The sequence below is a fragment of the Linepithema humile genome, chromosome 3 (genome assembly GCF_040581485.1).
Source record: "Linepithema humile isolate Giens D197 chromosome 3, Lhum_UNIL_v1.0, whole genome shotgun sequence".
Lineage (NCBI taxonomy): Eukaryota > Metazoa > Arthropoda > Insecta > Hymenoptera > Formicidae > Linepithema > Linepithema humile.
This window is the reverse complement of record NC_090130.1, coordinates 12132345-12160313: the sequence shown is the minus strand read 5'-3', so window position 1 is coordinate 12160313 and position 27969 is coordinate 12132345. Positions and strand designations below refer to the sequence as shown.

General features: G+C 35.6%; 2 protein-coding genes across 3 annotated transcripts in view; both read left to right on the top strand.

Moving 5' to 3' along the window:
• Positions 1-18482, top strand: part of LOC105670916 (venom serine protease 34-like) — a 94459-nt gene extending 75977 nt beyond the window's left edge. For both annotated transcript variants that reach the window (XM_067352263.1, XM_067352262.1), the window contains exons 6-9: positions 17419-17613; positions 17715-17866; positions 18014-18170; positions 18275-18482. In XM_067352263.1, the coding sequence (XP_067208364.1) occupies positions 17419-17613; positions 17715-17866; positions 18014-18170; positions 18275-18300 (530 nt within the window). In that variant the 3' untranslated portion in view covers positions 18301-18482. The remainder of the gene's footprint in view (positions 1-17418; positions 17614-17714; positions 17867-18013; positions 18171-18274) is intronic.
• Positions 18483-23893: 5411 nt separating this feature from the next.
• On the top strand, positions 23894-26387 carry LOC105670918 (uncharacterized). The gene is made up of 6 exons (XM_067352264.1): positions 23894-24695; positions 24806-24886; positions 24994-25287; positions 25370-25444; positions 25544-25762; positions 25868-26387. Exons 1-6 carry the CDS (start codon positions 24588-24590, stop codon positions 26138-26140), a joined length of 1050 nt encoding a protein of 349 aa, XP_067208365.1. The 5' UTR covers positions 23894-24587; the 3' UTR covers positions 26141-26387.
• The last annotated feature ends 1582 nt before the right edge of the window (positions 26388-27969 follow it).

Below are 27969 nucleotides of genomic sequence, written 5' to 3'. Positions count from 1 at the left end.
GCGAACGTCTCCCTTCCACCGAGCCGATATACAGACGATAAATGCATGCTACTTGCATGTTAAAAGCAAGCGTTTCTGATTCAGAAAAGAAATTCTGAGGCGAGTGGCTGAAATATTAGAGATTACCTGTTCGAGACCTGCTTCGTGCAACTTTCTTTTCTTTTTTCCGCATTTGTTTCTAACATAGTAAATCATTAGATAATACTTTTTTTTGCCCAAAAAAATATTTTTTATTTATTATTAACATTCGCATATGTTAAACTAACAATTTTAGAAATAACACAGATCTGCTATTGTCAATAGAAAAATGAAAAGTTATTTTACAATGTTGCAACAAAGTGCTAATTTAACATATGCAAATATTTTTAATAAAGATAAAATAATTTATTTTAGCCAAAAACATTATCTAATAATTTACTTAAAATAAATATCGAAAAAGGAAAAAAAGTTACAAAATCACAGTTTTCAAATACGAGATTTTTAATATTCTTGCCATTCGCCTTACTCGTTTAGCCATGCTTGCTATTTTACATTTATCAACATGAAAGATTACACACCTGCAAAGCTTTTAATTATTTATTTTAAACTACTGCATATTAGCAAGAGTTACTGCAGTAACTACATATACATGTACTGTGAAGATTAGTGGAGGAACACAGTAACATATTAAAAATGCAGTCAAATAGATGTAAGATTAGTAATTTTATTAGTATTATTAATAAGTAGTGGTCTTTCGCACCACTTTTGAGGTTCCACTTATGGCGCGTTCGATTTTTTTTTAAGTGGATCGTTGCCTGGAGCCCTATTGTACCACTTTTTTACACCTGTTATTTACAGGTTAAAATAATTTACAGTAGTTGACACTGTATTTTTGTATCTATATTATACTTACTGTACTATGTATACTCACTGTACTTGTACTTTTGCGCGTTGCGCGTATATTGGCGAGTTGGGAAAATTACTTTATAATTTTCTATAAATACAAAATATATTTTGTATTTATTATGCCTGTAATGCTATCAAGAGTAATGAGAAATACAAGGTGTCCCATTTTAAACGATCCACTTAAATATCTCAGAAACACCGAGTTAAATAAAAAAATTTTTCAAATAAAAGTTGTAGGGTTTGGAGCGGAAAAAAATATAGGGATATTAGTTTGACCTTGGATGGAGGTGCTTCTGAGATTTAAAGGTCATCTTTATTTTTTCAAATAAGACATTAATTTTTTTATATAAATCAATTTTTTGTAATATTTTTCGTAAAAAGTTATAAGACTAGGATGGCCAAAAATTGAATGGTTTACAAGATATTTTATATTTTAATTTGACATAATTTTACATAAACTATGAAATATCTCGTTAAATATTCATTTTTCAATTATTTTACTTCAACACTTTTATGCACAAAATAATGAAAGGAATCAATTGGTGTAAAAAAAATACATAGTTGACTTTAAGAAAAAAGTATATATATTTAAGAAGAAAGTATATATCATATCTGCTAAATATGCTTCGTAAAATATTCGCTAAATATCGTGTAAACCATTCAATTTTTGGCCATCCTAGTCTTATAACTTTTTACGACAAATATTACAAGAAATCGATTTATATAAAAAAATTAATGTCCTTCCATTTGAAAAAATAAAGATGACCTTTAAATCTCAGAAGCACCTCCATCCAAGGTCAAACTAATATCCCTATATTTTTTTCCTCTCCGAACTCTACAACTTTTATTTGAAAAATTTTTTTATTTAACTCGGTGTTTCTGAGATATTTAAGTCGATCGTTTAAAATGGGACACCTTGTATTTCTCATTACTCTTGATAGCATTACAGGCATAATAAATACAAAATATATTTTGTATTTATAGAAAATTATAAAGTAAGTAATTTTCCCAACTCGCCAATATACGCGCAACGCGCAAAAGTACAAGTACAGTAAGTATAATATAGATACAAAAATACAGTCAACTACTGTAAATTATTTTAACCTGTAAATAACAGGTGTAAAAAAGTGGTACAATAGGGCTCCAGGCGACGATCCACTTAAAAAAAAATCGAACGCGCCATAAGTGGAACTTCAAAAGTGGTGCGGAAGACCACTACTTATTAATAGTACTAATAAAATTACTAATCTTACAACTATTTGACTGCATTTTTAATATGTTACTGTGTTCCTCCACTAATCTGTTCCTCCACGGTACATGTATATGTAGTTACTGCAGTAACTCTTGCTAATATGCAGTAGTTTAAAATAAATAATTAAAAGCTTTGCAGGTGTGTAATCTTTCATGTTGATAAATGTAAAATAGCAAGCATGACTAAACGAGTAAGGCGAATGGCAAGAATATTAAAAATCTCGTATTTGAAAACTGTGATTTTGTAACTTTTTTTCCTTTTTCGATATTTATTTTAAGTAAATTATTAGATAATGTTTTTGACTAAAAGAAATTATTTTATCTTTATTAAAAATATTTGCATATGTTAAATTAGCACTTTGTTGCAACATTGTAAAATAACTTTTCATTTTTCTATTGACAATAGCAGATCTGTATTATTTCTAAAATTGTTAGTTTAACATATACGAATGTTAATAATAAATAAAAAATATTTTTTTGGGCAAAAAAAAATATTATCTAATGATTTACTATGTTAGAAACAAATGCGGGAAAAAGAAAAGAAAGTTGCACGAAGCAGGTCTCGAACAGGTGATCTCTAATATTTCAGCCACTCGCCTCAGAATTTCTTTTCTGAATCAGAAACGCTTGCTTTTAACATGCAAGTAGCATGCATTTATCGTCTGTGTGTCGGCTCGGTGGAAGGGAGACGTTCGCTCTCTTCCATTGGTTGAACAGTCGAGCTCACACGGATACGTGACGTAGCGCTTCTGTAAGGTTGTGTGAGGCAGCCGAGCCGGGACCGTTGTGGGAAAGATCGCATCACTGCCGCCGATGCTTGCCGATCCGAAGTCAGTCGGCCGCCAGCCGGGTATAAAAGAGGTCTGGCTGTACGTCTATTCCACCAGATCCTGTTCGCTGCTAGACAGCGAACATCTCTCTACGAGCGTTCTTGTAGTCCGTCGAGCGTACTCGGCTTCTATGCCTTTTTCCAGACACACGAGCGTTCTCGTGTACCGCCGAGCGTTCTCGGTATTCTTTTTTCTGCATACGAGCGTTCTCGTACTCCCGCCGAGCGTACTCGGCTTCCCGATCCAAATATCGCGTTTCCGTGCACCGGGATTTGAAGCTAAAATCCATCCGGCAGGCAAAACCGCGTCGACTAATCCGCGCCGCCGAGCGACCCGTATCAATCAACTATCGAACGGACTCGCGACACTTTTACGAATGCACCCACCGACAGGCGCTCCGTCGTGCCAACCGCTACGACTCGATCGTACGCGCTTGCGCTAATCGTTCCGCCGATCGCACCAAGACGCTTCACGTCACACGTATACGAATCGTATCTCGCCGTTATATATTCAAGCAATTATACGCATCACACATCGCCGTGATCTATTCAAGCAGTTATACGAATCATACGTCGCCTTTATTCACTCACGCATTTGTCTAAATCACACCGAGTACATTTATATAAATTTCACATCGCAGTTACACACTTTGCACACTACATTTATACAAATTTCACATCGCAATTACGCACTTCGCACACTACATTTATACAAATCATACATCGCATGTACACACAGTCATTAAGCTTATTATTTCAATAAACACATTAATTAAATATCATCTATCTCAAACGTGAGTTCTTCTTGACGTACCCCCAACCGAACGAACCCGGATTCCGGCGAGCTATACCGCGCCCGAAAAAGCTCACACGGTTTCAAAAGTAATAAAAATACAAGGTAAAACTGTCTTGATTAGGTTTTTACGCTTTACAAATGCGTGAAAGCTGGATTAAAATATAAAGAAAATTGTTTTGTCTTAATAAGTAGCATTAGTATTATAATTTATTTCCTTGTGCGTGCGTGCGTGCATGCGTGTGGGTATGTGTGTGTGTGTGTGTGTGTGTGTGTGTGTGTATGTAAGAAAAAAGAAAGAAAAAAAATGGGTTATTTTAATGAGAGATTTCTTCGATTGTAGCAGTGGAGCGGGGAAAGATAGTTTCGAAAATTCTTACAAGAACCAAGAAAAGTTAGAGGTGATTCAGGACATAGACGATGATATGGGAAAGGAAAACAAAGACCATGGCGGTACAGTCCACTGTTATTTGGTTACTAGGCGTGCGACGAAGCGTTGGAAGGAACACTACAAATGACAACGGCAACATACAAACGGTGCGTAACGCTAGATCCTTGCATCCTAGCGACCACGTAACAGTGAACTGTCTCTTCTCGCCGCGCGCTTACATTCGCGCAAATTGGTTGATCTTCTTTAATTAAATCTGCAATTATTAATTAATTCGCAATAATTAATTTCTCATTAATTATTGCGAAAATCGCAAAACGGTAGAGGATTTTTCTATTTGGTCTAATCCGCTTTACCTGCATCCGAAAGGTAATTCAGCAATTACCGGACACCCTGTATAAATATATAATATATAAAGAACAATCAAAGTATAACATAAATTGGAAAGATTTTTTGCTGAATTTTAAAGAAATAAATAAAAAATAAAATATATAATATATACATACGAGATCTGTCCGGAAAGTATCCAACCTTGGCTCGTACAGACGTTGCAGCTATTCTGACAGTTCTGATGAGTGACATCCTTCAAAGTAGTCCCCATTTGACTCAACAAGCCTGTTCCAACGATGTTTCCACTTTTCAAAACAGCCTTGAAGATCAGCTTTCGGAATATCCTTAAGCACATTCGTCGCATTTTTTTGTATGGTGTCAACATCATCAAACCGCTTACCTTTTAATGGTATTTTCAACTTTGGGAAGAGCCAAAAGTCACATGGAGCTATATCTGGGCTGTATGGAGATTGACGAACCTGTACAATGTGGTGTTTTGTTAAATATTGTTGAACTAAATGCGATAAATGTGCAGGGGCATTGTCGTGATGAAGCAGTCAATCACCGCTCTCCCAAAAATGCGGCCGTTTTCTTCTCACTGCGTCACGTAATCTTTTTATAACTTCAAGTTAGTATTCATTATTGATAGTGACCTTGTGGAGCATATTCATGGTGCACAACACCGTCATAATCGAAAAAAACAATCAACATTGACTTGACATTGCTTCGACTTTGACGAGCTTTTTTCGGTCGTGGTACCCATACACTCATCTCCACATGCCTTAATGCATCATATTAATCGTTTCCGCACATGAATGTCCTAGTTTAAAGCAAAAATTAATGCAAATTTGTTGCTTAACGCGCTCCGTCATTTTCAGCGATTGAAAAATGCAACGAACACGATAATGGGGTATACAAATAAAGGCACGCTGCTTGTATACTAAAGAGCGCATGGCCTCAGAACTGGCTAAGGACGCTCGTGAGGCTTCACTCGTTACACTGATACCTCGCAGATGGCGCTCGGGCGCCTTTGCGCGAAGTTACAAACACAGGTCAGATACTTTCCGGACAGACCTCGTATGTATTGTATATACAATACATATATACAAAATGTCCAATTTTAAATGACGACCTTAAATATCTCTTGAACAATGCATTTTAAAGAAAAATGTTTCATATAAAAGTTGGAGGGTTTAGTGGGAACCAATTGATGATTTTATTAAATTTTGGATCCGGAGTCCGTGTTTGGTCCAGTAGGATTCAAGTCAATTTTTTAAAATGGAAATATTTTTACTACAGATTTGAATTCTATGCTTTGTTGTGTGTCGTAACACACAACGTGTCGCTATAAGATTAATTAAGTTAAATACCAGAATAAAATACTAAGAAAGAATTATTTAACAAATAAAGAATAACGATGAGGCTGCAGAGAACCAACCTCGGATCCAAGGTGACACGAATCAGCAATACGAGAAATATCAAAAATAACATATCAGTAATATTACAAAACTCTTGATTGCCGATTCGTATAAATACAGTCGCGCGCAAGCCGCGACGGATTCAGTTTACGATACGCGAATACACCGTCTCGTTTCCCCGTGTCCGTACACGGCTCACGAAACTCTAACACCGACCTGGCAGTTTGTGAGTGATAAAATAAATTGTTCGAGTCAAGGTTTGCGTTCAGTTATTCCACACCTCTAAGCATTACGTCCCGTTCCCCAAGCGGATCTCGAACTTACGGTTGCTATCGGAAAGACGCGCAACAGCTTAAAAATAAAATAATTTTGTTCTTGATCATTTTTGCCTCTCTAACAGGCTCAAAATATTATTCAAAGTTATTATTATTTAATTCATTACAAAACGTCGATTTTTGGGCATACAATCTTAAAAATAACATGTTCTAGAAAAAATTATATACTTTAAGGTTTGGAAGTGGCGATCTGATGGTTAGATTGAATAGAGTCCAAGTCAAAGTTAGGTCTAATAAGGATCGACTCGCGTTAAGATTCCGCTAATAATTAGGAACCAAAATCTAATCAATCTTTTAAAAACACAAAACTGTTTGAATTGAAGACGTGAAAGCTGGATCAGCAATAAGAAATTGGTGGGTTTTATTTAAAAAATCGATCTGGGCCTTATTGGATTTAACTTGGGACTTGGACTCAACATTCAATCTAACCATCAGAACGCCACCTCCAAACCTTAAAGTACATAATTTTTTCTAGAACATGCCTTTTTTAAGATTGTATGCCCAAAAATCGACATTTTGTAATAAATTAAATAATAATAACTTCGAACAATGTTTTGAGCTTGTTGGAGAGGATTTAGCAAAAAATAACCAAAAATAAAATTGTTTTATTTTGAGGCATAGAATTCAAATCTTTAGTAAAAAAAATAGAGATTTTCGTTTAACAAAATTGACTTGGGCCCTACTAGGCTCAACATGAACCCTAGACCCAAAATCTAATAAGATCATCTATTAACCCTTTTTGAACCCTGCAACTTTTATCTGAAACATTTTTCACGAAAATTCGTCATTTATAAGATACTCGAGATGGGCAAATAAAATGGGACACATTGTATATATATAATCTCCATTAGAAGATCATTGTTGATACTATGTCATCAATAATTTAAAATTAATTTTAAGAAATTTATTTCTTTTGTGTTAACAACCGCGGTCAGTTCTTCATACCTAATTTCTTATAAAGGGTGTCCCATTTTAAGTGGGCATTTCTGTTAACTTCGCAAGAAATAGTCAGATAAAAAAATATTCTCTACAAAAGTTGTTGGGTTTGGAGGGGGACATCCGATGACATTGGTTTAACCTAGGGTGTACATGCCAAGGTCATATGGAGGTCAACTTTGTTGTTTTAAATAAAACATCCTATTTTTGATTCCAGAATCTAATAGCTGGTGTCAAGTGCTTTTCAAAACACTATAATGAAGTTATTTTTTATAAAGTACTTTTTGAGTTATGAGGCTTGAAAGTTACAGCATTTTGACTTAAAATACAAAATATCTTGTAAAACATTCAATTTTCGGGAATCTTATCTTAATAGTTTTATGCACAAAATAATAAGACGAATCAATTGGTGTATAAAGAAAACAGTTGCTTTTAAGAAAAAATATGTAATTTGCAACATGCAACTGCATATTTTTTTTTTAAACTAATGTGTTTTCTTTGTACCAATTCATTTGTCTCATTATTTTGTGCATAAAAGTATAAAGGTAACATTCTCAAAAACTGAATGTTTTACAAGATATTTTATACAGGGTGTCCCATTTTAATTGACCACCCCTGTTAACTTCACAGGAAATAGTCAGATAAAAAAATATTTTCTACAAAAGTTGTTGGATTTGGAGGGGGACATCTGATGATGACATTGAACTTCACGTAAATGTCATTGTTTAAGGTCAAATAAAGGTCAACTTTAATTTTTTAAATAGAATGACTTACTTTTGACGCCGGAAATCGATAGAGGAGGAAATTTTACGTTAAAAACATCAGGTAACATGTGGGGTCCGATTGATCCCAAATGATCATATGAAGGTCACAATGTTCTTTGTGTCGAAATAATAACTCGTTAACTACAGGTAAGATCGTTGGTGATCCAGTAATCTAAAGCAAGGTCGTTGGTGATCCAGCCACTTAAGACAAGATCATTTCTGATCCAGCCACTTAAGGCAAGATCGTTTCTGATCCAGCCACCTAAGGCAAGACTAGGAAATGACTCAACCAATAAAGGCAAGGTTTGGGCACTATCCAGTCAATAAAGGCAAGATGTGGCTTTGTTAATAAAGGCAATAAACGACCTTGGAAATCTCCCTCTTCCAATTGCTGGGTTAGATGGATGTGGTATGGATGAAACTGTAAGTCTTGAGCACACGATTGGCTGTTGATTTAGGTATGCCTCGTTCCTTCTCTGTTTGTCACGTTGATATCTGTGGATTTAAAAAAACGGTACCGAGAGCAGTCAATGATGTGACTTCATCAGGGCTCGATTTTCGGCGTATTCGTCTGACAAGGAAACCGTCACAAGTGTCCCCCTCTCCTCCCCCCCGATTTGATTCTGGCCTTATTTAAAATTCTGATCATATCCACGATTTCATTTGGCGGGTAATTAGCCATAATTACGGGACAATAGAAAAACTTAGTAAAAACTCTGTATGTATTGAATTCGCCGCGAGTCTCCTCCCTGCGATAGGATTGACAACGATGCGGGCAGGTGACGCGTAGCAAGTGAATGACACAAGTTATAATTACTAAAGAAATTTATTAATGAGATTTCGCACATGTGCTTCTTCGTGAAGTCAGGCCCCGACAAATGAGATAACGGAATGCACGGGTCCTGCGCGATTCCAAATCTTCTTCAGCCGTGTGTCGCGCACATAGTAGACAGTTCTAGGAAGACGAGGCGAAGATGGAGAGATAGCGAGGCGCTGGACTGTCGCAGCTGCATCTCCCGTTAGCCAGCGATAGGAAGATGCTTTTTGGTATCCTCGAATAAGACGATCTTTGGCTGGACGGATGATGCAATGATGACTCACACGTGTGTTTCTTCGTGGCGTTGGGCCTCGACGAAGCATTCGTGACCTTCATATGACCCTTTGGGATCAATCGGACCCCACATGTTACCTGATGTTTTTAACGTAAAATTTCCTCCTCTATCGATTTCCGGCGTCAAAAGTAGGGCATTCCATTTAAAAAATTGAAGTTGACTTTTATTTGACCTTGAACAAGGACATCTATGTAAAGTTCAATATCACCATCGGATGTTCCCCTCTAACCCAACAACTTTTGTAGAGAATAGTTTTTTATCTGACCATTTCTTATAAAATTAACAGATATGGTCAAAATAGAACACCCTGTATACATATTATATATATTATAATATATTTTGGGCAATGATACACTACGCGTCAAAATTAAGGGATAGAAAATTTTTGGGTCAATTTTTGGATGTTTTTTGATTGACTGTATCTCCGCGAAAAATGGACAAAAAAAATATTTTAAAAAAGCGTTTTAAAGCTTGAATCTTCTAGTTTCTGAATTTTTTAAGAAAACTCCCGTATCATAATTTTTAACTGAGTTATCCTCCATTGAACGGACCAATCCGGAGAAAAAAATTTCCTCAAATTGGGCAACGTGCATGGACCAGAAAAATTTTTTTGGTCAAAAATTGATTCCACGACGTTAAAGCTCACACAATTCTCAACAATTTGCTTTTTTAGTGAATTCTGTGCGATTTTTTTTACCGTGTTATTGGCGGTTAAAGCAAAATTGGTACCTTCAACTTTAAACATCCGTAACTCCGGAACAAATTGTCGACATTCACCATAAGCTTTTTGGAAAGTTCAAAGTCTGCCCTATAAGACGCTCTCTTCAGAATTTCGATCTGACAATTTTTTAATTTCGATATATTGATTGTAAAAACGTGTTAAAAATCGCGTTTTTCTCTTTTTTCATTCATCTGGGCGGCAATTCGTGAAAAATGATTGAAACCCCTTAGTGTCCACGTTTTTTTTTAGTTAAAGGTATGCCCAGTAACCACGCAAAATCCCGAGAGCGCTGGATTTTTTTTTCCTAGTGTTCTGAAGCTCGTAAATTACGTTAACGTACGAAAATGACTAAAAATTCTATATTACGCCCCAAAAATGCCAATAACGCAAAAATTCGAAACATTTTCCATCTGATCATTGATCCTTGCTTGGTTATTTCCACGATAAGAAGTCAAATTTCTGATATGATGTTCAATACAATAACACGACAAATTACCGTCGGCATTAGCGTTACTTAAAGCGTACCACAAGGAGGTTGCTGATCGGATTTACGCTTCGCACGCGCGCGTGCAGATCTTCGGAATAGACGTGCTAGACTCCTGCGATGGTTGATGTACACTTCATCTCTTTCTTCCAATTTTGCTTTAACCGCCAATAACTTGGTCAAAAAAAATCGCACAGAATTCACTAAAAAAGCAAATTGTTGAGAACTGTATGAGCTTTAACGTCGTGGAATCGGTTTTTGACAAAAAAAAATTTTTCTAGTCCATGCACGTTGCCCAATTTGGGGAAATTTTTTTCATTTCCGGATTGGTTCGTTCAATAAAGGATAACTCAGTTAAAAATGATGATACGGGAGTTTTCTGCGAAATTCAGAAACTAGAAGTTTCAAACTTCAAAACGCTTTTTTAAATATTTTTTTCGTCCATTTTTTACGGAGATACAACCGCTCAAAAAACACCCAAAAATCGACCCGAAATTTTCTATCTCTTAATTTTGACGCGTAGTGTACATAATTTTTTTTTTTTTTTTTTTTAATTTTAGTAGGAGGTGAAAAAATCTTCTAAAGACACCCACGTTGGAGCAGCAAGTAATGTGGGATTTTTACCCATTAAAAAAATACCACCACCTTAATCATGACCAGCCTAAAGTAGACCGACTAGCGACTTATGCTTTATTTTTGTAATATTTACATGGGTGAAGCACTTAACATAGGATAAGCCTCTTCTTGGATTTTAGACCATTAGTTCGTATGGTTTAATTCTCTTGAGTCGTTGGGGTATGTTTGCTGCGTTGAGGACTGCATTCATCTCGGAGTTTTCATGTTTTTGCAACCGCAAATTGTGGTTAGTTGCATATTTTTTAATCGCTTCAGCAACTGGTTCAATGCGTAGATCGCAGTGTAAGTCACTATTTCGAACGTACCATGGGACATTGACAATGCCTCGTAGTACTTTATTTTGGAATGTTTGTATCTGTTGGACATTTATTTTCTTGCTACATCCCCAAATTTGAATCCCATAGGTCCAGATTGGTTTTAAGATATGATTATAGATTCTTATTTTATTCTCAATCGAAAGTTCTGAGTTTCGTCCTATCAGTCAGTAAAGTTGTCTGTATTTTATGTTTAATTTTTCTTTTTTCTTTTTTATATGCTCTTTCCATTTTAATTTAACATCTAGATTCATTTCTAGATATTTTGCTGTATTAGCATAGGGGATAACTCTATTGTTAATAAATATAAAAATGTGGTTTTACTTTATTGTATGTAAAGATGATACGAGTAGATTTAGTTTCATTTAATTTAATCCGCCATTTTTGTGTCCATTGACTTATTTTATTTATTACGTTTTGAAGTTTCTTAGTAGCTTCCGTTAAGTGTTTGTCCACTGTGATAATAGCTGTATCATCAGCGAATGTCACTGTCATTACTTGTTCGTTGATTATCAGGTCTCTTGTGTAGAGGAGGTACAATACCGGACCGAGTACGCTGCCCTGCGGTACTCCCACTAGAATCTGCTTTGATTCTGAGTATTGATTGCCATAGCGTACTTTAAAGTTCCTATTCGATAGATAAGACTTAAGGATCTCATAATTTTGTCTTGGCAGATCTCTATGTAGTTTCTAAGCCTTCATTTTACCAGACTTTAACCAGACTTTATCGAATGCCTGGGCTACATCTAAGAATACTACTGTGCAGACTTTTTTCTCCTCAAAAGCCTTTTCGATCTTATTTGTGATGCGATGTACTTGATCAATTGTAGAATGGTTAGTCCTAAAACCAAATTGGTGATTCGGGAGCAATTGTCTTTCTTTAATTATGCTATTTAATCTTTTCAATAATACTTTCTCAAAGATCTTTGACATAATAGGGAGTAAGGATATTGGCCGATACGATGTCACTTCAGCAGGCGGTTTTCCTGGTTTTGGTATGACGATTACTTCTGCAGTTTTCCAGGGTTTTGGAACATATCTTAATTTAAAACAGGCAATTATTATATGTTGTAACTTTTGCAGAACTAGATCCGATAGTTGTTTTATAATTTGTCCCGTAATAAGGTCATTTCCTGGCAATTTTTTGCTGCTAAGGTTGTACCTGCATAACTTTTTAAGTTCTCTTAAAATTACAAAAGGTATATTCTCTTCGTCATCCTTTATAATATGCGTGGCATACCGCCACACCGCTGCATTGAAGCGACCTAGTACGCTGCGGCGCCGCTACGCGGGGGGCCTCAGCCGAGTTTTGAGCCTACAGATACACCACCAGGTTGCGCAGGCGGTGTAAGGCTCTCTTGCGATTGAGAATCGATCAACGCAGTATAAAAGAGCGTCGACACAAGCTTTTCTTCACTCACTTGCTTCAAGGCGAGCTCTTACAAAGGGCCCTTGAACGGAGTCACAGCTCTGCTTCAAAGAGCGCAACCAGCAAGTCTTCTCGACTTTTCAAAGTGCCTGGGAAGGCACGGAAGCGAAAGACTCAGTCCCAGCTCCGACCGCACACCTCACGGAGGGATGTGCATCTCGGTCAGCTGACGCACCAGCATCGCCGTCGCCACCACAGACTCTACAGTGGAAATGAATTCCCTTAGAGTTCTGTGCACAGTTGACTCGGCCCCCACGGGACACTCATGTATCAGGGGACAACCGAATGCGAAGGCCTCTCTCCTCGGCTCGCAGACCCACTTGCGCCACCGAGAGCCGGACGGTCGCAGCGCATGGCACAACGGAGACACGCTTCATCGCAACGCAAACCTTGCCGCCTAGGGCTTGCTCATAGAGCAACTACCATGCAGAGAATCACCTCCCGCACGGAATATTTCCGACACTTCTGAAAGGGATGCAACATGCACCCTCGCAAGAATCGTCCTTTTTAGGACCCAATTCAAATCACGCAGACGTGGCCGGTAATATCTTACCGCGCCCGTCAATTTTTGTTCTAAAACTCGCAGCCTTACACTTTGCCACGGATGCGCTACTGGCGCACTCAAGCTCCAAACACAACTGTACATACTTCTCTGACAAAGAAATAAACACATTTCTACACAATTGACTCTATCTCACTTCTCACCAGTTCGAACACATCCTAAAGGCATTACGCCCATAATGCGTAACGTTCTCTTTGATTGTACTTTGTGGGAAAGGTTTAAAAACCTCAGCTAAATGTTTTGCGAAAAGTTCTGCTTGGGATCATTAATCCATTTGCCGTCTTGGGATCTCAAGGAAGAATGTAGTACCTGGGGCCTCTTTAGTCTTTTGGTAACTTTCCACAAGTAGTAGCTTTCATCTGCTGTAGGTTGCTAATAAATTCTTTAAAGAAGTCGTTTTTCTCTGATTCTTTTGAGTAGATTATTTAGTTTATTAAATGTTACTTTATCGCCCTTGTATCTGGTTGTCTGCCACTTCTTGCGAGCTTTCCTTTTTACCAGTATTAGTCTCCTTATTTCAGCTGGATATTTTACTTCAGAAAGAACTTTACTTGGGATGTGGGATGTACTTATCTTAGCTGCTAGCTGCACTTTAGCTGTGATTTGGCTAACCTCTGCATTTATCTGATTTTTGGATTCTATTGAGATTTCTAGGTTGGTCATTTGTTCCAGAGTTTCACTGAACTTATCTCAATCCGTTTTCTTACTGTAAAATTTTTGTGTACTTTCCCTTGATATCATTTCCTCTAAAATAGATAAGAGGACAGGGGTATGGTCCGAGGATAAATCCACTTTACTCTCTATTGACATATGATTTCTCGAAATCCCTTTTACGATATAGAAATCGATTAGGTCTAGAGTTTTTCTTGGGTCTGAGGGCCAGTATGTAGGTGAACCAGATGATAAAAATTCATATTTATGTTTTTTCCCTGCTAAATAGAGTTTTTTACCTTTGCTTGTTGTCAATCTTGAACCCCAATACATATGTTTTGCATTAAGGTCACCCCCAATTATAAAATAGTTCCCTAACATCTTAAAGATGCCATAGTAGTTGTACGAGAGCCTTCGTTCTCCCATAGCAAAAAAAAAATATTTATTTGTTCTTATTTCTTATTCGCGGCTACGCGGTTCGCGCTTGAAATGATTGATACGCCTCGTGGGTTTTACAATTCTTTATTAAAATTCACTCTTGGCGATCAGTCTTTACATCGAATTCATTCGCGCTCGCGTTACAAGTATTTTGTCGCGTTACATTCGCGTTGCACGTCCGTGCTCGCCGCTCTCTCGTCTCGGACTCTGGCTGGGCATGCAGCAACCGGCACGTAGTCGACGCTAGTTGCCGAAAAGCTGCCTATCAGCAATCGACACCGCGAGCTTGGTAACAAGCTGCCAATCGCATTAGGCGTTAGAAAAAATACAACTACTCGTTTTTCGGCGATTTCTTATACGGACGCAAACTAACCGCTTGAAGGCCGCTTCGCTTGGAATAAACAAACAGCGGCGAAATAAAGGCCAACGATTCTCGAAGCTTCGAACGAATTCTCGTTTTCTTACTAGTAATCCTGAACATACATAGAACAGAAATATTAAGCTTTGATATTTAATTTTATTTATTTTAGACAAATCATACACTAAAGTTTCTAAACAATGGTCTTATAAGACATAGTGATGATTGGTATGATTGTATAAATTAATTTTACAATACATTCTGTATTCAAAAAAGCACATCATTTGAAACTTTAGTGTATGATTTGTCCAAAATAAATAAAATTAAATATCTCAAAGTTTAATATTTCTGTTCTATGTATTTTAAATTAGTTCCAACAATATTTATAATTTCCAGTCAATTTTATATTTTATATATAAAATTTATTTCATATATAAAAAAAATATAGCATAAGATATTTTTTATAGTTATCCTAAATTAGTTCTAATATTTATGATTTCCAGTCAATTTTATATACATAGAAAATAAAAAACAAAAATTATAAACAAACTCGACAAGAAATCTTGTAATACACAAAATAAAATTGACTGGAAATTATAAATATTGTTGGAACTAATTTAGGATACATAGAACAGAAATAAAAATGACTGGAAATTATAAATATTGTGAAACTAATTTAGGATACATAGAACAGAAATATTAAACTTTGACATTTAATTTTATTTATTTTAGGCAAATCATACTAAAGTCTTGAAACGTGTGCATTTTTGACTGATTAAAATTGACTGGAAATTATAAATATTGTTGGAATTAATTTAGGATACATAGAACAGAAATATTAAACTTTGGTATTTAATTTTATTTATTTTAGACAAATTATACAAAATTTCTGAAACGTGTGCTTTTTTGACAGATCCTAAATTAGTTTCAACATTTATAATTTCCAGTCAATTTTATCAGAATCAAAACAAAACAGTATTGTTTTACCTTTCAAAAAATTGTCGTATATATTAAATCAAAAAAAGCTATCGTATATATATTACAAAAAAAAGAAATGATATCTATCAAACAATTACTTTTTTTAAAAAAAGATTTAAAAAAGGCGCTAAGTACACGCTCTTGTCACAACTAAAACAAAACCGTATTGTTTTATTTTTCAAAAAAATTGTCGTATATATTAAACCTTTCAAAAAAACCTGTCATATATATTAAAACCTTTCAAAAAAAACTTGTATATATTAAAATTTTCAAAAAAGCTATTATATATACTTTCTACAAAAAATATGATATCAGGAAATGGCACTAAGTGGGACTAAAGAACTATAAAAAAAGTTGTACACTATTTCTATAAAACTCTTCTATAAAACTCTTGTACATAAAGCTGTCGTATATATAATTAACTATATTATATACTATATTTTACCACATTTTACATATAATATACTATATATTGTAAGATTGCGCTGAGATCGTCCGATAGACGGCGCCAGCTCGTGGCTGCCAAATTCGGCGGACAGCGATCAGGAGCGATAGGCGATCACTGCGCGAGCGCGATCCTGCGCAATAATCGAGAAAAGATCGAGCTTTCGCGAAAATGCGAGAAAGTTCGATCTAGCTTTCTTTATTGGAAGAGTGATTGCAAAAATCACTCTCTATCGCCGAACCACTTAGAACAGCCGAAATAGCCGAAATAGCCGAAATTAATAAAGAGACAGTCGAGTCGGAAGACTAGCGTATTAAAACATAGTCGAATTTCTTGTATTAAGCATTGTCAAGTTGAAATTATATTGTTAAGTACTTTTGATTTAAATTCAGTGTTGAACTTTCTTTTTGTTCCATCCTGTCGAGCCTTTTGTCATTGCGGGCCGAGTCAAGAAAACACTATTTACACACGGCTAAAAACAAGATCGTGTCGTTTAACGATTGAATCCGTTCAAATTAATAAGCCGTTTACGTATCATTTAAGACTTTATTCATCAGAATACATCGCGTCGGAATAGAAAAGACAATCGTCGAGTCGAGAAAACGAACGAATCCTACAATTCTTACAATACTATATATAATATACTATATATATTATAAAAAAATAAATACATAAATAAGAAAACAAAAAATTAAAATTAAAAAATTTTTTTTAATATTTATAAAATAAAAATATTTAATTAAAAAATTAAAAAATATAAAAAATTTAATCAAAATAAAAAGATATTTATTAAAAAACGCAAAAAAACTTGGCGCTGCTACAGTAAACTACATGTTAATTTCATTGCTTTATAATACTTTGTGGTGTAGCAGCGCCAAGTTTTTTTGCGTTTTTTAATAAATATCTTTTTATTTTGATTAAATTTTTTATATTTTTTCATTTTTTAATTAAATATTTTTATTTTTTAAATATTTAAAAAAATTTTTTAATTTTAATTTTTTGTTTTCTTATTTATGTATTTATTTTTTTATAATATATATAGTATATATAGTATAGTATATGTAAAATATGATAAAAGATAGTATATAATATAGTTAATTATATATACGACAGCTTTATGTACAAGAGTTTTATAGAAGAGTTTTATAGAAATAGTGTACAACTTTTTTCATAGTTCTTTAGTCCCACTTGGTGCCATTTCCTGATATCATATTTTTTTGTAGAAAGTATAAATAATAGCTTTTTTGAAAATTTTAATATATACAAGTTTTTTTTTTAAGTTTTAATATATATAACAGGTTTTTTTGAAAGGTTTAATATATACGACAATTTTTTTGAAAGATATATTATTTTACGAATAGGTAAGGAGACCAAAGCAACAAGGTTGTACCGTATGAACTGGTGCAAAATGCATCCGAATTACTATGTTTTTCATAATGATATAGCTGTTTGTAAGATTATGGGTATCATAGACTATAGTGCCGAAGTTGGTCCGGTCTGTTTACCATTTCAACATAAACAAAACTCGTTTGATGGTTCTGTTGTAACTGCATTAGGTTAGTATATGTTTATATATTATATTTCTTCATTATTTTCATCATTAATATTGTTAATTATATTGCTGCAATTATTTGATTATAGTTTATTTAATCATTAGGTTGGGGTTTATTAGAATTTGGCGGAGTGAAATCAAATACGTTGCAAAAAGTGAATTTAGATATAATATCTCTTATAAAATGCAAAAATTATTATCCTAATGTAATAGATAATAATATATGTACTTACACTCCGGAAAAGGATTCTTGTCAAGTAAGAAAACAGTATTATTTTATTATTGTATCAATAAATGTGTATATTTTTTATTATCTGATATTTAAATAAATTTTATAATATTATTTAAAAACCGTACATAAAATATTCTATAGTTATAGCATTTTCTTCTTTTTGGAACCACAGATGGACAGTGGCGGACCTATTTTATGGTCAAACCCTATCACACATAATCTTGTACTAGTCGGTATTATATCCTCCGGTATTGGTTGTGCTTCAAAAGAACCTGCTATCCATACACGTACAGGAGCATTTATTAATTGGATAATGTCCGTAACACCTGGTAAGAATCAACAAAAAGGCAAATTAAGAATTAAAGAAACATTTTATTACTGAAATTTTATTAGCAAAACATAATATATTAATTATTGTTTTTATATGTTATAGATGTTCAATACTGCAAAGTAGAGTAAACTCTGTATAATCGAAACAAATTGCTTTACAATGGTTTATATAAATTGATGCTGGAAGGACACTCAAATTGATAATTTGAGTTGTAACACTTTCGTAAAACATTTTTTAAAATACATTTACAAATTATATATATATATATAATAAATGCACTTTTTCTTATATCTTATTAATGGAAATATCTTAATTATGTAAATTGTTAAAATATTCATTGATTAATATATTACGTGCTAGTAAACCTGCATTACTTGCTTTATTTTGAAAATAATTTTGATTTACATGATAATCAGCGATAATATTTTGTAAGAAAAGCCGATCTTCATCATCAACAGGAGGAATATCTTCTCCTCGACTTCGTGCAATATTATGTAATACTGCTGTTGCTACTATTATTGTCATTACTGTTCTGATTTTTAAACGACTTTCATAGGCTAATATTGGAAATCTACGTTTCCAGATACCAAATGTGTGTTCTACTATAGTTCTTGTTCTAAAATGTGATTTGTTATATATATGTTGAGCACGGCTTTGAGGATTTAATAATGGTGTGAATAAATAAGGTTTTGCAGGATATCCACTATCACCTAAAACAGAAAGTTTAACTATAATGGAATCGAGAAGATAATTATTTAAATTGAAACAGTTATAATTGTTATAACATAGAATGAAATATACATTATTTTATAGTTGATATATTTCTCTTTACATACCTAATAATAAGCAATTGTGGAAATGATGTGTTTCAAACAACATTCTTAAATTACTGTTCTGAAATATTGTTGAATCATGAACTGAGCCAGGCCATCGGGCTACAATGTCAATTATTTTTTTGTCTGCACTTGCTACAACTTGTACATTTAAAGAAAAATATGATTTTCTATTTCTAAATACTTCTGCATCATCACCACCTATTTGTAATTTTGTACATTATATATACATCATATATACATTAATATTTAAAAATGTGTCAAAAAATTCTATATTGATAAAACGTACTGAATATCCTAACATACCTGGAGATTGTATTCTTATGTGTGTATAATCAATAGCACCAATTACTCTTGGAAATGCAGCAATTTAAAAAAAAATGTTTGAGCTTGTAAGATTTCTTCTTGTGTTTGCGGTAATTTTATGTAAATGTGTGCCTAGGAAGCTAGAGCTTCAGATACTTTAACGATTATTCTTAAAACTGTAGATTTATCCATTCCACCATAATCACCCATTGTTATCATAACTCCATTAGTTGCGTAGAAACGTAAAGTAATAAGCAATTGTTGCATTGCTGTTACTGAATTATTTCTAAAAGATTGCAAAATTATTTATTTCTTACTATGATCATAACATAGTGTGACATATTTGTAAGGATTACATATTGTAACTTATAATACAATTATAATATGTGCATGGAATATAAAAACATTAAAAAATAATATATTTCGGATTAATAAGAATATGATACTTACCTGTTATGTGTATATTGTAGATGATCTTTAATCTGTTCAAATATATTTAAAACAGATTGTTTCTGTTGTAAATCGATCTTGGTATAATCAGTTCGCTTTTATGTTGTATCGATTTTATCTATGCTGTAACAAAAACAGGTCGCCCCCCTTTTTTCTTCTTTCTTCTAAGCAGAGCTAGAAGCAACGTGCGCGCAGCATAATACTTGTACTCGTTCTCATACAATTAAAAAGTATTCTCAAATTAACGTATTACTTCTTTTAATCTCCTCATTCGACTACACTGACTTGTTAACAACAACAGGTTATGGGCCCAGAGCTCGCATTGTCGAACGATTAAGCGAGAAATAATCAAAGCAAAAAGCGAGGGTTAAAGCGCTCGGCGGATTCACTACATTCGCGCGAGAATATTCACTATGAATTCTACATTCAGAATCGAACTGCTTGGAAAGGACAATTACGATAGTTCGAAAATTCAAGCGAAAGCTTTGCTCATAGAAAGCGATTTATGGGAATACGTGAACGGTACGGTAACGCGACCAAACGAGAATGCCGCGACGTGGGATAAGGCGGATCAAAAGGCCATATCAAAGTTGATTTTGGCGATAAGTCCATCAGAGGTAAGACAAGTTAAAACATGTACTACTTCGCGCGAATTATGGCAAAAATTAGAAGGAACTTATCAGTCTAAAGGTCCTGCTAAGAAAGCTCACTTATTCAAGAAGTTGACGCTGTTAAAAATGCGCAAAACGGACAATATCCGTGATCATATCAGTACATTCGTCGAAACTGTCGAAAAACTTCAAGAAATGGACGTAACATTTGATCCGGAACAGTTAAGTATCATGCTTCTGTATAGCTTGCCCGACAAGTTCGAAGTTTTCAGGTGTGCGATAGAAACTCGCGACAAGCTGCCTGATCTCGACACTCTTAAAATCAAGATTTTAGAAGAAAGCGAAGCACACGAGGAGATAATCGGGCATTCGAAAAATGCAATGATCGCCAGCGGAAAATATCGAAGAAACTCAAAAAACACTTCAAGGAAGCCAAATTCAAAAAATGAGAAAACAGGTAACACAAAAACGAATTTTAAATTTAAATGTTTTTGTCATAGGACCGGCCATAAAGCGGTGGACTGCAAGAAAAAATCTCCAGAGAAAGCTAAGAAGGTCGAGGAAAAGGAAGAAGTCAGCCTTCTCGTTACTGAGAGATTGGACGGATCGAATTCAGCATTTCAAGTCGAGGAAATTGAACGCACGGCTAAGTGGTGCCTTGATAGCGGTTGCACGTCGCACATGTGCAATGATCAACGCAAATTCCAAGATTTAAAAGAAACGGGACACCGATCAGTAAACTTAGCAAGCCACGTATCGACAAAAGTCGAGAGAGAAGGTACTGTAAAATTAATTACGTCAAATGGAATCAACGACAAGGTGGTAAGTTTAGAGGATGTTTTAAATGTACCCGATTTGAGAACAAATTTGATATCAGTAACAAGAATCATTTCAAAAGGATATCAAGTAATATTTGATCAGAATTCAGCATGTATAGTAGACAAAAGTGGAAAAACTAAGTTGATAGCTGAACGACGAAATGGATTGTACTACGTAAGCGAGCAAGACCAATTCACCGCAAAGGCTGAAGTCGATGTCGAATATCATGAAATGGCATCTAAGATTCGGACATCTCAACGACGGAAGTCTTCACGAACTAACACGAAAAGAGGCCGCAATCGGAGTCCAAATAGCAAATGACGAAAAATTGCAATCATGTGAAACTTGTTTAAAAGGAAAACTCACACAAACGCCGTTCAACAAAGAATCTACAAGAAACACTGAAACATTGGAAATTATACATACAGATGTATGTGACCCGATGCGCGTCGATTCAATAGGAGGATCTCGTTACTTTGCTGTCTTTATTGACGATAACACGCGCTGGTACGAGGTCAGATTTCTAAAAAAGAAATCCGAAGTTCTAAAAGCTTTTCAAGAAATTAAGCACTTAATGGAAAATCAAATCGGAAAAAGGATTAAGTGCGTATAATCCGACAATGATAAAGAATACATTAATAAAGACTTCGACAAATATTTAAAAAAATGCGGAATCAACAGAAGGCTTACCGTTCCACACATTCCTGAGCAAAATGGCGTCGCAGAAAGACGGAATCGCACATTGATTGAAATGGCCCGATGCTTGTTGATACAATCAGGACTGCCACCCTCATTTTGGGCAGAAGCTGTTTCTACCGCAAACTATCTACGAAATCGATGTCCATCAAGACCACTAAACGGAAAAACAGCATTTGAAAGATTGAGAAGCGTCCAAACGTTTGTCATCTCAGGATATTTGGAAGTAAAGTATACATTCTCGATAAAACACCTGGAAAGGGCAAATTCGAGCCTCGTTCAAGGGAAGGCATATTCATAAGATACTCACAAGAATCCAAAGCATATCGAATTTGGGTACCTGAGAAGAAAAAGGTGGAAATATCGCGAGACATAAGATTTCTGTCGGAATTTTCTGAGAACACAAAATTTGAGGAGTTTTTTAAGCAAAATACTAATGTAAACCTAAATGTACCAGAAATACCTCAACCTCGAGAAGTTAATTTCGAAGTCATTGAAGAAGTAGCTCAAGGACACAATAGAAACCCTGAAGAAGATCCAAATGTCATAGAGATGAGACAGGATAGGAATGATCAACATGAAGATAGAAATCAAGCCCAAATTCCTGAACAACGAAGAGGCCCTGGCAGGCCCCGTATCGTTCGTACCGGACAAAGAGGAAGACCACGAAAGGTTCATCATCTAATGAATATGGAATCAAACGGCGAAGATCTTGAAGAGGATACTAGAGACGTTGAAAATGGTCACGAGGACGTTGAAGAATTCTATGATGCAGAAAACGAGGCAAATTTAGCCGACATTTCTCTCAAAGAAGCATTATCAGAATCCGAAGCTACGAAATGGATGCAAGCCATCAAGGAAGAATTCAAAGCCTTAATTAAAAATAAAACTTGGAAAATAGTAGATCGCCCCTCTGGAGGAAATATTATTGGATGCAGATTCGTTTTGCGAAACAAAATGAATAAGAATGGCACCCTGAAAAGACGAAAATCGCGTTTAATTGCACGAGGATTTGCTCAGCATTATGGAATTGAGTTTACTGATACTTTTGCATCTGTAGCTCGAGAGTTCGATTAAAATCATAACTGCACTTTCCGCATCCCTGGGTCTAGAAATGCATCAATTGAATATATCTACTGCTTACTTAAATGGTGACATCGAAGACAAAATTTACATGGAATTACCAGAATTTTCAAAAGAAGTCCTAAAGCAGATTATCTCTGAGAGTGCAACGCCCGAAGAAAGTCAATTACGAGCAAAAGCTCAAGAAATGTTACGCGAAATTCTAGAAGGAGACAAGATTTGTCTTCTCAAGAAAGCCCTATATGGATTACGACAATCAGGCAATGGAATTTGCGGTTCGACAAAGAAATCCGCAAATTAGGGTTGATTCGTTTGAATGCAGATCCCTGCATTTACTTTGACAAGAAAGGCGGCTACTTGACCGTAGTAGCCATATATGTTGATGACATCATCATCGCTTTAAGGAATCAAGATCATATCTTCGAACTCAAAAGAAACCTTATGTCCACATTTGAGATGAAAGACTTGGGAAGAATCAATCAATGTCTAGGTATTGAGTTTATCGAAGGTAATGGAGAAATCACGATGTCACAGAGTCGCTATACTCAAGAAGTATTAAAACGATTTGGAATGGAGAACGCAAAACCAGTCGCGACTCCTTTTGATCCGTCAACAAAGTTATTCAAACCGATCAACGCAACGGAGATCAGTATCAATATCGAAACGCTATCAATATCAAGAGCTTATTGGATCATTAATGTATTTATCAGTCTGTACGAGGCCGGATATATCATTTGCTGTTAGCTCGTTAAGTCAATTCAATAATTGCTACGCCGAAGAACTGCTGCAAAAAGGATATTGCGTTATCTAAAGGGAAATTAACGTAGGCATCCGATTCAAAAAGGAAAATCTTGACTTGCAAGGTTTTGTCGATGCCGACTGGGGATCATGTATAGAAGATCGACGTTCATATTCTGGCTTTATCTTTACGTTAGCAAATAGGCCAATTTCTTGAGAATCCAAAAAACAACGAACCGTAGCTCTATCAACTACCGAATCCGAGTACATGGCTTTGACGGAGGCGACGAAGGAGGCTATTTACCTTTCAAGATTCCTGACTGAAATCGGAGTTCGAGGGAAGGAACCAGTGCTAATCTTCAATGACAACCAAGGCGCTCAATTGTTGGCTAAAAATCCGATATTCCACTCACGGACTAAACACATCGACATACGACACCACTTCGTTCGCGGGGCTGTAAAAAATAAACACGTCAAACTTAAATACCTGGCGACGGAAGAAATGCCCGCTAATCTACTCACAAAAGGATTATCGCGGATTAAACACGAAACTTGTTTATATTTATTAAGCATTGATTTCATTTAGCTTACTCTTTAGTTTATCAAACATTGATTTCATTTAAACTATTATTAATAAAGCGCCCAGGGCATCGATTGTCTAACTTAGGTGAGATGGTTCACTTCTCACACTTTCATCTCACAATATTCGCCCGATTTTGTAACTGTTAAGTGAAAATACGACATCACATAGATGAAAATGTGAGGAATATAGTTTTGTCTGAGTCTGTATTACTCAAATTCTTTTATTTAGACCGGTGAGTTGTACAACACATGGGTGATTGTTATTCTGGTGCTGTGTAACATATATAAATAAAAATTATGAACGTAACAGACAAGCAAAAAGAAACTCTATTAGAATTTATGAAAATACATCCAGATTTTGGCCGAGGACGAATACGATCGAAAGGAGAAAGTAAAAAACAACTAGTAAGTCCTATAAAATTTATTTTAACATACGTTACTTGGAATGTACAATAATAGAGTAAAATCATTAATTCGCCATAATTTGATTTAAATATTACTTTATTATTTTTAAGGACCAATTATGGGCACAGTTAGCTGAAAAAGTGAATTCTTCAGGTTGCGGACCGCAGAAGACATCAAAGGAGTGGGCAAAAGTAAATATTTCACAAAATTGACTATCTTAATTTTTATCATGTTTATTGAATATAGAATTGTTCAGATCAAATTTCTTAACGTTAAACTTGTATACTTATTGTTCTAGACATGGCGGGATTGGAAGAGTAATGTTTTAAAAAAAGTAGCAACCTACAAAAGTTACGCAACTTGCACTGGAGGAGGACCTCCAAAAAAATTGCAAACTAGTCGCCTAGAAGATGACTTGTTAGAATTTATGTCTCCAGATGCCAGTAGGTTAAGTGGAATACCCGAGGGAGGCTTCGGAGATAACTTCGAGCCATTGGAAAATGCATCATTGTCCTGTCTAAATACTCAGCCAGCTATAAGCTCAAGGCATGAAGTCGAAGAAATTGACTGGATGAGCAATTCACTATCCCAAGTATGCGTACTACTAAAAAGATTAATCATTATTTATATTATATCGACTAATTGCATTAATCACACAATATTCTAATGCATAGGAATCCGATAATGCTAATGAAGAAACAATGACAAGATCTTATTGCGATGTTTCAACTAAAGGATTAGAAGTGAGCGTAAGTCAAATATTTTATATTCTTTTAATTATGAGTAGCAGCACTCTTGGACTTCCGAGTGCAGCAAACCGTATATAATTTAACATTTTGTTTATTCAGGGATATCCTGCACCAAAGAAAGTGATTGTTGAGGCTGCGACAAGTCATATACAGAAGTTTCTGGGATATCCTGCACCAAAAAAAGTGATTGTTGAGGCTGCGACAAGTCATATACAGAAGCTTCAGGGATATCCTGCACCAAAGAAAGTGATTGTTGAGGCTGCAACTAGTCATATACAGAGGCAAGTTCAACAAAGCGCTACACCAGCACAATCACAAGTGCGTAATGTTTGTTGCTTGTTTTAGAAAAATTACAAAGAAACTTTGTTACATCATGTTGAATAAGTAGTTGCGATCTATACATATATCTTTTTATTATGTTAGGAAAGTCTTCCAAGAAAAAAATCCGTTTTAGGAAAAAGAGCAACAAATCAGACTATGATTTCGCTATTGGAAAAGAAAACTTCCACGTCCAAAGATTTCAAAACTAGAGCTCTGACAATAAAAGAAAAAAAATTAGAATTATGTAAAGAGGAAATAGCTCTGAGAAAACAACATCATCAAGAACTTATGAAATTCTTGGGCGAATTGAAATCTTCCATTGACGAATTTAAAAATAAGATAAACGACACCTTCGGTATTCAATATCTAGAGTAATTTCGAATAAATTATACTTATATATTCTTATATATTACATATCTATATATCTTATATATTCTTACATATTTATATAATTCTTTATATACTTATATATATATTTTTTTATATTGTTTAACCTAAACCTAAACCTAAGCTAAAACCAAAGATGTGATACTACTGTAATTTAAATAAAGTACAAATAAAGAGAGACTGATAATAAAATTGTGTTACATTTCACAAATTTTTTATACTTACTTTCCAGTTTCATTACATTTTATACAAATATATATATAAATTTATAGAGAAGGAAAGAAGGAGGAAAGGAGGTAGGAAAGGGAGGGGGAAGAAAAGGCAGGAAAGGGGAGAAGGAGAGGAGGAGAGAGGGGAACAGGTGGAAGTTCGCATTTTGGAATGTAGCGGGGATAGGAAAGAAAGATAAAGACTTTTGGAAGAGCCTAAAGGAGGGACGTAATGATACTTTTATAGACGTGGATGGATGAGAAGGGGTGGAAAAGGATAAGGGAAAGGCTCTCACAGGGATATGAATGAGGGGTGCAGTTGGCGAAAAGGAAATGCAAAAAAGGGAGAGGAATAGGGGGAATGGTGATGGGGATAAAAAAAGAGCTGTGGGAAAAGGGGTCCAGGATAGAGGTAGAGAGGGAAGGGATGATAGTAGGAAGAGTAAATACTGGGCGGGAAAAATGGAAAATAATAGGGGTATACGTGGGGGAAGGAGGAGTAGAGAGGACGTTGCAGGGAATAGAGGAATGGATTGGGGAGAGAGAGGAATAAGGAAGATAATAGGGGAAGATTTTAATGCTAGAACAGGAAGGGAAGGGGGAGGGGTAAGGGAGAAAAAAGAGGAGAAGGAAGAGATGGGAAAAAGGCGATCAAAGGACAAGAAGATAAATGGGGAGGGGAAGAAGTTAGCGGAGTATATAAAAGGAAAAGGGTGGGAAATTTTTAACAGGAGCATAAGAGGAGACGAAGAGGGAGAGTATACGTTCACAGGGGGGAGGGGAAACACAGTAATAGATTATGTAATAGGGGAGGGGGAGATAAGGGACAGATAGAGAAGATGAGAATAGGAGACAGGGTGGACTCGGATCACCATCCGGTGGAGTTATGGATGAGAAGAGGAGAGGAGAGGAGAGCGACGAGGAGGGAAAGGGGCAGGGGTAGAAGAGGAATTTGGGACGGAGAAGGGAGGAAGAGGTTTACGGAAAAAATGGGACGGATACAAATAGGAGAGAAAAAGATAGGAGAGGAATGGGATAATCTGGAGAGCAGGATAAAAGAGGCGCTGAAGGAGACGGAGGAAGAGCTGGGGAGAGCGGAAGAGAGGAGAAGAGAGTGGTTGGATGAGGAATGTGTCCAGGAAAAGAAAAGGGTAAGGAAGGAACTAAGGAAGTGGAGGAGGAGAGGGGGGGATGGAGAGAAGTACAAAAGAGAGAAGAGGGAATACGGGAGAATGTGTGAGAGGAAAAAGGAGGAAGAGAAACAAAAATGGGAAAAATAAGCGGAAGAAGCGAGAAGAGAAAAGGAAGTATGGGAGATTGTAAATAGGGAAAGGAGGAGGAAGAGGAGAGTGAATGAGAGGATAGAGATGGGGGAATGGAAGGAGCATTTTATGGGGACACTAGGGGGTGTAGAAGGGAGGGTGGTCAGAGGGGGAGAGAGGAGGGGGCAAGGAGAGGGAGAGGAGGAGGAGGACGAGTCAGACAAGGAGGAGGTTAAGAAAGCGGTGAGAGCGCTAAGAGACGGAAAGACGGCGGGGATAGACGAGGTACCAGCGGAAGTCGGGAAGTATGGGGAAGAGGATTTGGAGGAGTGGGTATGGGGATTCT